This window comes from Coregonus lavaretus (genome assembly GCF_964263955.1).
Source record: "Coregonus lavaretus genome assembly, chromosome: 27".
Classification (NCBI taxonomy): domain Eukaryota; kingdom Metazoa; phylum Chordata; class Actinopteri; order Salmoniformes; family Salmonidae; genus Coregonus; species Coregonus lavaretus.
Window position 1 is genome coordinate 7,542,784 of NC_140014.1, and position 11,714 is coordinate 7,554,497.

Here is an 11,714-nt window from a genome sequence, read left to right on the forward strand (position 1 = left end):
TATCATAGAACCGGGGTTACATAAGGTAAACGTTGGTCTTCCTGGGTCGTATTAATTGGGGCACACCGTAGCAAAACATTTTGCAACAGAAAATGAAAACAATAATTTCTTATTGGGTAAGTTAAGGTAGTCTCTCCCAGTTTCATTCAGTTTTCTTCCATTTGGTGCCATACGACCCTTGTAAAATGTGGTAGGTATTAGTGTTGCACGGAATACCGAAACGTCAGTACTTTCTCGATACTAGAACATGACAAACGGTTCGGTACTATAACTTTTTTAAAACTTTCGGTACTTCTGTCAAATGTGTCTCACAAAGTCAACTGATTGAGAGAGGATCAAGTCTGTCCATCAGATCAGCTGATGTTCCCATAGCGCGAGATCCCCATGCCTGCTCCACTTACTCATTGCTAGCTCTAGCCTGCCATGAGGAAACACTGAGCACGGTTACATGCAATGTTCCCTCTAAGCTGAGCGCGGGTGCGCAGCTCCTCCAGGACTGCCTTGCAGAAAAAATATCAGCCAGCACAGAGAAGCAAGAGATTGAACATCGCTCAACTTTCTAGAGTTTTCCCCATTAGTTAACACTATTAATGTTTCCCTTTACTGTGGGAATTGTGATCGAATCAATGCAATATTAGCCACTTTCGATGCAACATACCGAAACAAAACGAACTATGCAAGAGATTTTGTTGTAGGCAGAGTGCATCAGAATAGGATTCTATTGCATTGACAGGCATGACACAGGCCCGTACTCTACACAGACTGGTGCGTCATAACGAAGCAGAGCTGCAGCAGGCCTATTTGCAAATAGACCCTTGCCATATATGGATTTGTGCCATTCACCTTGAACTGGACTGTTGTACAGCATGAGCAGTCACGATTATTATGCGCTCATTTTGAGATCAAAGCGAGCACTGCAACATTTGTTCATATTCTTTACTAGTTAATGAGTTATTAGCCCAGTTATAGCTAAATTGTAGTCAGCAATGTGGGAGTGATTGCTTCCTACAAGAGCACAAAATGTGTACATTTCTAGCCATCTTTGAAAAGCAAGTCAGGTACAGAGCTTTTTTTTATGTCTTAAAAAGGGGCAGTGTTGTATTTTGAGACAGGCTTGAATAAGCTAAGTAGCCAATAGGCAGAGGGTATCATAATTTGTCTGATTTTCTGTAATAATGGTATGGGAACAATAATTAATTTTATTTTGTTAAGTGGTTTCTTACATTAAAACACACAAAATGTTCAGTCACCTTGTCTGAAGGACAAGTGGATAAACCGGTTAATGTCAAGCCCTGCACGTTTAGTTTTTTCAAGTCTCATGGAATGTAGGCCTACATTGAACACCACACATTGGCTGCTACTGTAGACTGAATGATAAAACCACTATTTTCATGTTAAAATGTTATGTGATGCATTTTCTCCATAGTTTTTTTTATAATAGGCCACTCTGGTAGGCCTACATTATGATCAAATAGCCACAGTAGCCTAGTTGGCCACTGTTAAAACAGTACATTAAAGCGGGTACAGCCTCAGTGTTCACAGTAAACACGCGCCGGAAGTTGCACAGAATTAATATAAATAGTTTGTTTAAAACGTTTACATGCTTTGCAAGAAGAACGATTTCCCTAATAATCCTGTTTACATGGACACATCTGAAATCAGGCTACCTGATGGGATTTAAATTCATGCAGAAAATTGCCAATCAAAATAAACGTTCTACAACAGTGACCATGTAATTTTTGCGAAGCCTATTTGATTCGGAGTTCGGACATATAAAGTTTGTACGTGAAAACTATTTCTAAGATGCATACTTATAGTTTTTCTGAACTCTTCACTCGGCATAAGAGGGAGGCGCTACCAGTGCTGCCACATGCGCAGATCAAATACAACACTGGAACGCAGAATTTGAAAGATTGCTCTGAAAACCAGGGGTTTTAATTGGTGTATGCCTACTTCGATTTTGACCTTAAGATAAGCAGAGTAAAGGCCTCCCGAGTGGCGCAGCGGTCTAAGGCACTGCATCGCTACAGATCCGGGTTCGATACCGGGCCTCGACCGGGAGACCCATGAGGTGGCGAACAATTGGCCCAGCGTCGCACAATTTGGCCCAGCGTCGTCCAGGTTAGGGGAGGGTTTGGCCGGCTGGGATGTCCTTGTCCCATCGCGCTCTAGTGACTCCTTGTGGCGGCCGGGTGCATGCACGCTGACTTTGGTCGCCAGCTGTACGGCGTTTCCTCCAACACATTGGTGCGGCTGGCTTCCGGGTTAAGCGAGCAGTGTGTCAAGAAGCAGTGCGGCTTAGCGGGGTCGTGTTTCGGAGGACGCATGGCTCTCGACCTTCGCCTCTCCCGAGTCCGTACGGGAGTTGCAGCGATGGGACAAGACTGTAACTACCAATTGGATATCACGCAATTGAGGAGAAAAAGGGATAAAAAAAGTACCAAAAAAGATAAGCAGAGTAAGGTATTTCCATACTCTGCATAATCACTTTTAGATCGAATTATTAGTGTGCATGTAAACATACTCAGTGAGCCCACTGGGAGTTTATGCTGCATCACTGCTTAGGCTGCAAATAAGTTAACACACTTAAATAATGCAACACGAAACTGCTAGCTAATTACGGTTCCCAAAACAATGTCCAGTACAGGCTAGAACACCACAATGTAAGAAAATACCAGTAGCTTCCAGCTTTGTAGGTTAACTTTCCTTGCTAGCTTACAGCTGAAGCAAACATCAATTCACTACCCTAGTACCTTGTTTGTGATATGCAAACCATAACGCAAAATATTGCTGACTGTCACCAAAATGTTATTCATTCACTTTGTCTCCCCCGCCTCACGTCTCTCCAAGTCAAGATCATCTTGGCTCGAGCCTGGAACGGACTCTGTGTGTGAATGACATCATGGATCTTAGAGATAGCGTCACTTTTATAAAAGAAGAGACTGCTTCTATGCAAATGTTGATCAGCAACATCTTGAGTTACCCAGTTTATCAATAGAGATTTACCATTCAAATAAATGATTACCATTATGCTGTTATGTAGTTAGATTGGTAAAAAAAACTAAAGTCATATTGATTGTATGATTGTATAATTGATTAATTAAAGCATTCATTCAAAAATCAATGTAATTATATTGATGTCTGGATCAAGTGCCATCCTGTGACTTTGGCTAATACCCATTATTTTTTTGCCGTGGTATCATTTGGGTATTGTTTTGGTATGTAGTATCGTGATGGTATTGAGTATCGTGATACTAAACATGGTATCGAAGTCAAAATTCTGGTATCGTGACAACACTAGTAGGTAGGAGTGGAGGAAAGGAAAGCCCATGGGCCCCGACACACATTGCTCTGACAGTGACAGGGGAGTTTCTAAAGGCAGCATGTCTCTATGTCTCCATCTCACTGCAAGACGGTTATCATCCATCTTACCGTCTGTAACGTGGTGAGCCACTTACATTGATTGTCAGATAATCTGTACACTGATTACCCACTTGCCTGCCCCTAGGACTGACACAAGTGTGAAATTGTGCTGTGTGTAGGCTATGATTTACGCTACCACACGTATGACCGAAAACATGGAGCACTTAATGGCACACACACACACACACACCATTTACCACATCCATTCCCAATACCATCATCATCATGGTTACCTTGACTGTCTTGTCCATGGAGGCCGACAGTAGGAGATGGCTGAGCTGGGGCACTGGGCACCACTGGATCATGTTGATTGGAGCCTGGTGGGCCTGGAGGCTGAGCTGCATGCGCCTGGGCACCGCTGCCCTGCCAGGCCTGGGCCCCAGGTACGGACGTACCCGCTCAGAGACCTCGGTCAGCAGCCTGGAGACAGTGGACTTGTCGTTCGTTTCCAAAGAGGTTGGTTCTTCTCCATTTCCTGGTGTGGCTAACCTCTGTCTCTTGGGAATGTATGGCCTGACACCAGGTGGTGCAGCCTGACGCCTCTTCACTGTGGTCAAATTAACACAGTCATGGTATTGTGGAGTAGAGTATGGTTTTGCATTTGAGCTGTTCTCCACAATCCCTGAGCGACCCAACGCAGGGGGATAAATCTCCCTGTGAGGTTCGAACACTGTCCTACCATCACCACCACCACATAGTCCTATTTCAAGTTGTTTGTAGTGGGGACTGGGTAATAATGGTCCATAGAAGTTAGAACCCAACGATTTCTGGTTTCCTTGGGACTGACTAATATCATCCATGGGAGAGATGGCAAGAGGAGGGAGTGCGCCGTCATCCTCCTCCTGGTCAGAATCATCATAGGCCACTAACGAGGTCATTGTCCTTTCCCCAGAACCCTGTGGGATGTCAATGAAATAAACAAATTTGAGACAGGTTTAAAGCAGTGTTAAATAATCCTGGGTTGCATTCAGTTCAACAGAACATTTGACAAAACGGTGTGCAACGTTGAATTTAACGGAAACTGTACTGAACAACCAGTTGAAAAATGTTGTGATTATGGTGGCCCAGATGGTGCTTACCGTATAGCGTGCTGCACAAGTTTTGCGATTGAAAATGGCCACACCCATATTGATCAGGCCACAACACACCACACCCACCAAACGGGAGCAAGTGTACGTACCTCAATATAGACACATTCACTCTGAAATTGAAGCAAGACAAGCTAAGGAAGTTTAGAAGAGATGAAATAGACTACAGAGAAGGTCTTTTCGTGGAGAAAACCAACATGCAAGAATTCAGAATTCAGGTTCTCAAACAGGAGAAGACGCGGAAGAGGCCAACACAGAGGGGAAGGAAGAAAGCAAGATTATCCAACCACACGGAGCAGGACCAGAACAAGGCTGTGATCAACATTTCTGGAGAACCCCTTTCTGATGACTGTGTAAGGGTCTTGTCTAAAGGACTGTCCTTTGCGCCCACATACTCAACTAATGAACTTAACACAAAGATTTACCTATCTGAAGGCCTGGTACAAGCAGAACACCTTTCTAACTACAGACACCAGTGTCATGTCAGTCAGTTTGTGTGCCCTCAAAAACACATTTTAAGCCTAAATCCACTTTTTGTCCCATTGTCCAGAATGCCACACAAAACACATTTGTCAAGAATATGAATTTTGATGTGGCGAACCTGTTTAAGGGTAAAAGTGACACTAACCAAACATAATGTAACCTTTCAAAGACAGAGGGATGCAATTGAATACTTGTCCAAAAATGAACGGATTGTTGTTAAAAAAGCAGACTAAGATGGCGCTACAGTAGTGTTGGGTAAGAACAAATGTGTGACAGAAGCCTGCCGTCAATTAGACAATGATGAATTCTACCAATCTCTTACTTTCAACCCTAGAGAGGCCCTAAAAACTGAATTGAAAGGGATCCTCACCGAAGCTAAGGAGAATGGTTATATTTCAGATAATGAGTTCAGATAATAAAGAATATTGAGAACCCCCCCAGGCAGACCAGTCATTAGCGGTAGGCTAATGGAAGTCTGATAGAACCCATCTCCAAGTACATTGATTACTTTATTAAGCATTTTCTGCCATCACTCCCAGCCTTTCTTCAAGACACCACAGATGTGTTGAACAAAATTAAGGAATTTAACAACATAGGCACAGCTTCATTATTTTTAGTCACCATGGATGTGGAGTTTTTGTAAACCACCACTGAACTTGAACAAGTATTGGCAGCTATGCACCATTCTTGAGTACTCGGCCTGAGACACCTCCCACATAATTAATTGTCTCACTGACTGAATGGACTCTTAATAATAACATCTTTGTCTTCAGAACCTCATCTTTAAACAAGTCAAAGTATGTGTCATTGGAGCTTGCTACAGCCCTTCCTACGCTGGATTGCACTTCGGTAAATGGGAAAATGACTTCTTTCTGGATCCTTCTAAAAACCAGTTCTTTGACCAGATTATATGGTGGGGGCTTTATGTTGATGATGTCTGCCTGTTCTGGTCTGGCTCAGAAGATGAACTTATTTCCTTCCACCAATACCTTAAAAGCATTAACCCTAACATCAAACTAACTATTGAGTACAGCAAAGATAACATACATTTTGTAGATCTTGACATCAGTAAAAATGACAAAGGCTTTATGCACACGTACAACTTTAGGAAGCCTACAAATGGGAATACCATTCTGAGGGCAGACAGTTCCTCCCCAAAAGGCTAAAAGAGAACATTCCTTATAGCCAATTCCAAAGAGTCTGCAGAATTTGCGATCAAATCTGCTGAATTGGAGAATCGCTTCTTGAGCCGGGGTGAAGCAGTCAAGTTCTGAAAGACGCAGGTACAAGGGCCGGACGACTTGACAGAGAGGACTTGTTGCGGAGGGGAACTCCTCGTGATGGACAAGAGAGAGTGTACTTTGTTACAAATTATAAACTGGGTGGTTCAAGCCCTGAATGCTGATTGGCTGAAAGACAAGGTATATCAGACCGTATACCATGGGTGTGACAAAACATTTATTTTTACTATTCTAATTACATTGGCAACCAGTTTATAATAGCAATAAGGCACCTCGGGGTTTGTGGTATATGGCCAATATACCACGGCTAAGGGCTGTATCCAGGCACTCCACGTTGCATCGTGTATAAGAACAACCCTTAGCCATGGTATATTGGCCATTACCACACCCCCTCGGGCCTTGTTGCTTAAATATAGCACAGAACATTAAAATAATATTTAAAAGAGAATTGGGGAATCATCCAAAGTGATCCGCTACTATGCAAAGTCTTCCCAGAGCCACCAGTCATAAGCTTTAAGAGACAAACTAGTCCACAGCTACGTTCCTGGTGACACTCAAAAGACTTGGCTAAACCACAAACCCAGGGGCTCTTTCAAATGCAACCAGTGCAGAAATATTGCACAGAAAAAGTATTTTGTTGACATAGAGTATCAAGTCAAACATTTCATTAACTGTAAAACCAAAACCACCAGCTTACACCATGGTAACCCTGCCTCCCTACAAGCTATGTGTATTGATCATGTTCCGGCCTCAATCAGAAAAGGGGGCCGCCTTAAACAGCTAAACCAAAGGGAACGTTTTTGGTTTTACAAACTACAGGCCACTAAGTACCCTGGTTTAAATGAAGATTTGGATTTCTCACCATTCCTGTAGGGTCTTAGTGGTCCCTTTGCTGTCATCTAGTGAACATATTGCCCGATTGTCCTCTGTTTGGAATGCTGTGGTCCATGTTTGCTGTCATATAGTGCACTATAAAATGTATGGCTCTCCTACGCCCACTCCCATTCAAGGCTAGAACTACTTTGTCTTTTCTAATACTTCTAACTTGAATATGCATTTTTATAACATAGCCTATCTATTTCACTTTTGAATGTACAGTATTGATTACTAGGTGTTGTCCAATGAATATTGACTATTAACTATTCTGTAACCACTCCCTCTTCAATCAGCGTTGATTGGAAAATGCTTGTACTCCCTGACAAAGGCCATGCAGCCGAAACGCATCCGTTTTTAAATCTTTGTTCCATTGAACATGCCATTCAAATAAATACATTTTAATTAATTATATGAAGAGTGCCTTGGTCCTCCTTCCTTTTTGATGACCAATTTACCCATTTTACCAAAGAGCACCTTCTATCTACAAAGATCTATTGCAGGGTTCTTCAATTCCGGTCCTGGAGGGCCGAAACACTTGTTTTTTATTTCTACCTGGTAGTTAATTGCACTCACCTGGTGTCCCAGGTCTGAATTAGCCCCTGATTAGAAGGAGAGGATGAAAAACAGAGGTGTTTCGGCCCTCCAGGACCAGAATTGAAGAACCCTGACCTATTGTTTACCCTAGGAGCGCTTCCCTTCCTTTTTTTCTAACACGTACCTCAAAGGCTGTTGAAGAACGGTGCCACGGTTTCAGTACAAACCATCATGCTACATAGCAAACATTGATGCAAACTGAACGCACCCTTGATCTACTACATTGAGGCTAAAGCTCCGTCCATATGCAATTCCCTCTCCACTTCCATCCACTGCATAAAAATGTCCTTTATAAAAGAGATACTAGAGTGACACCTGCTGGATTGAAGTATTGCAGACCACACCACAATCTACATCATTTGCAGACAGTTTCCTCCACAATCTATTCCTTGGCTAAAGAGCACATTCAATAGAGATCGAACATGTGTTTTTAGTCCAGGAGTAGGCATAACATGGGCCACCCAGACAACCGCACCCTAGAAATGAAAAACCATTTTCACAAATATGTTTTTAAAGGATTAGAGAGAGGAGAGGTTGACAGTTGGAAAAGATAGAGAGAGGTTGTGTCAAAGGGAAGTAGGCCGGATTCGAACCTATGACAACACTGTAGACGTGCTGGAGGCTGCGGCAATACCACTAGAACAACCAGGCCACATGAATAACTCTTACTATAAGCAAGCAACACTACTATTTATTTATTTATATTTCAGTGATTTAGCAGACGCTCTTATTCAGAGTGAACTACATGAGCAATTAGAGTTAAGTGCCTTGCTCAAGGGCACAGACAGATTTCTCACTTAGTCGGCTCAGGGACTCGAACCAGTGACCTTTCGGTTACTGGCCCAACGCTCTTAACAACTAGGCTACCAACCAATGGAACTTATTATTTAGACCTTTTTTGGAAGTACACTGGCCATGACGACAGTTGCTCAGCAAAACTTCATTCTTTGGTAAGTACCTAAAGTATTTCGACATTATTAAACTTGAAAAGTTGGTGAATGGCTGCTTCCTGGGCTTAAAGGAGAATCGCCATATTCAACGTCTCCTGTAAGGCCAGATTCTGGTTCAGGGTGGACCCACCTGTCTCAATCAATGAAAGAAGACTTTAAATAGACAAGATGGCGGCGTACACATTGTTGGATTATTTACTTCATGGAGCAAAACAAGTATTTATTTTAATAACGGATCATTTTCTCAATTCAAACGGAACCCCTGCAAAAGTCAATTTTATGACACTCCGGTTTCCACGAATCAAGGAAGAATATGGTATCACCAAGCTAAGGTTGGTCGAAAATTCTCTCTGCTACACCAAACAGTACCTAACGGTAACCTGTAACTCCCAGTATAATGGATACCAAACAATGTTGGTTAAATAACATTATTTGTGTTACAATCTGTAGCTATGTAGACAGCTGAAAAGCCAGACAGCTGAAAAGCTGATAGCCTAACAGGGCTCTACGCTGACCTTCGTTACATTGAGCATGTGTGCGCCTAAATTGAAAAACATAGGAGCACACAAAGAAATGTATGAGCACAATGCAAGCATGGTGGTCATGAATCTGTGGTGCTCCTAAATTTAAATTCCACGTCGCACAGCAAAATATTTTGGCTCATATGCAAGTAAAATGGTAACACTGTAGAGCCCTGCCTAACAAAGTACACAACAGTTCTAGTAATTGGGTCCTCTTGTAGACATTATTAACTACGGATATTATAATAGCTTTCTGGCAGAGTAGGCCTAATCATAATGTCACTGGTAGCAATTATCTGCTTTCAGAAACTAGAATACCAAAATGTTTCAAATGTTGCTGTTACAAATCCAGCCAACACATTGATCAATGAGGAAATGCTTTTTGCACCATTTAACCTTAACTAGATGGCTATTATCCCAATAACGGACTAAAGTAGAATAACGTTACTGCACTCCTTTTAGTCCAAGGACCTTACATGTTCTGTTTAAAGGCGAATTCGCTCTGGATGCCAACACATACTCCATCTAAACGTGAATCGATTCTCAATTGCGGTAACGGTTCTAGAAACATAAATCCCTCTACTTTCATATCACGTCAAAATATTTTCACAAATGCAAAATACACACTTACTGCACTGGATGACCCGGTTTTAACACAGTTGCAGCCGACAGCATTTTTTTGTGACAACACTTTTATGGCTTCCGTCTTCCGTTTCCACACACAGGTGTTCGACGCACTAGTCCACTGTCTTCCGTCTGTTTTCTGTAAACAAGCGCTGTAACATAGAAATATGGCCGTGTGGGAACCTTAACCATTTATAGGGGTGTCGTAATTTAACTGATATGAAAGATACGTTCCTTATGTTTCTAAAACCGTACCGTAAGCGACGCGTCTTAATGTTTAGAACAAGCTTCAGGGCTCTTAAAACTGCCCCGGTCAGAAGATACTCTCATATCGTCAATAGGCGCTAAAGCAGTTAGCGTCTATGAATGGGGTAGCTGGCTATTAGCACAAATCATGGGCAAATTGGCTAGCTATGTGCTGAAGTCAGGCACAACCGCATAACATTAGCCACGCGGTCATTAGCTAGCTAACAACTCAAGCAATAAGCTGCCTAGCAATATCTATCTTTCTGTGTCCATAACAGATATGCCACTACAGTTAACGTTACGGGGGAATGGTTTCTGTAGCTAACGTTACTTACAATTCAGTGACCGTGGTTAAGGAGAAAGTACAGTAAATGTGCCTAACCAATTCGTCCAGCTCCAAATGTGGGAAGCCTTCTTCTTCGATGAAGTTTAACGGCGGTAGGCATCCAATATGTTGCATTACCGCCCCAAACTGAACTATAGTACAAATCCATTACACTTTGTGATACAAAATGGGAAAAGGGACAAATAATATATATTTTTAAATACCCTACCAACTAACCCTACACTCATTAAAACCCATCACCTTATTCCACTACTATAACCATATCTGATCGTACCCCAGGCCAACGACCTGAGAGGACGGGACACTATCACTCAACACACCCTGTAACTCATCTGAAGTCAAATCTCATACCCCCAAGCACTTCTCTTCAGCTGCCACCACAACATCTATTTTCTGTGACTTACGTTCCATCTCTGTGTTACAGTTGATAAACATTGCTATGAACACTAAGAAGCCAACCTTACTGAAACATGTACACTATATTTGCAAAAGTATGTGGACACCCCTTCAAATGAGTGGATTCGGCTATTTCAGCCACATCCGTTGCTGACAGGTGTATAAAATTGAACACACAGCCATGCAATCTCCATAGACAAACATTGGCAGTAGAATGACCTTACCGAAGAGCTCAGTGACTTTCAAAGTGGCACCGTCATAGGACACCACCTTTCCAACAAGTCAGTTCGTCACATTTCTGCCCTGCTAGAGCTGCCCCGGTCAACTGTAAGTGCTGTTATTGTGAAGTGGAAATGTCTATGAGCCACAACATCTCAGCCGCAAAGTGGTAGGCCACAGAACGGGACCGCCGAGTGCTGAAGTGCATAGCGCGTAAAAATCGTCTGTCCTCGGTTGCAACACACACTACCGAGTTCTAAACTGCCTCTGGAAGCAACGTCAGCTCAAGAACTGTTCGTGGGGAGCTTCATGAAATGGTTTCCATGGCTGAGCAGCCGCACACAAGCCTAAGATCACCACGCGCAATGCCAAGCGTTGGCTGGAGTGGTGTAAAGCTCGCCACCATTGGACTCTGGAGCAGTAGAAATGCGTTCTCTGGCGTGATGAATCACGCTTCACCATCTGGCAGTCCGATGGACGAATCTGAGTTTGGTGCCGTGGAGGCTCCTCAGAGGAGGAAGGTTAGGACCATCCTCCTCAGTGATATTTAATTATTGTAAAACATTTTAAAAGTTTGTCTTTTTTGATAAAACTATACTAAATATATTCACGTCACCAAATAATTTATTAAAACAAACTGTTTTGCAATGAAGGTCTGTAGGGTAGCACCATGGTGTAGCCAGAGGACAGCTAGCTTGGGTACATTG

The 11,714-nt window shown here is 42.6% G+C and overlaps 1 protein-coding gene across 1 annotated transcript in view; it reads right to left on the reverse strand.

The window, feature by feature from the left end:
• Nucleotides 1-10,527, reverse strand: part of wdr25 (WD repeat domain 25) — a 29,387-nt gene extending 18,860 nt beyond the window's left edge. Inside the window, exons 1-3 of the mRNA XM_084143585.1 lie at nt 10,382-10,527; nt 9,808-9,952; nt 3,657-4,319 (exon numbers count right to left, since the gene is read on the reverse strand). Of these exons, the coding sequence (XP_083999711.1) occupies nt 3,657-4,319; nt 9,808-9,952; nt 10,382-10,506 (933 nt within the window). The 5' untranslated portion in view covers nt 10,507-10,527. The remainder of the gene's footprint in view (nt 1-3,656; nt 4,320-9,807; nt 9,953-10,381) is intronic.
• Between the last annotated feature and the right edge of the window lie 1,187 nt (nt 10,528-11,714).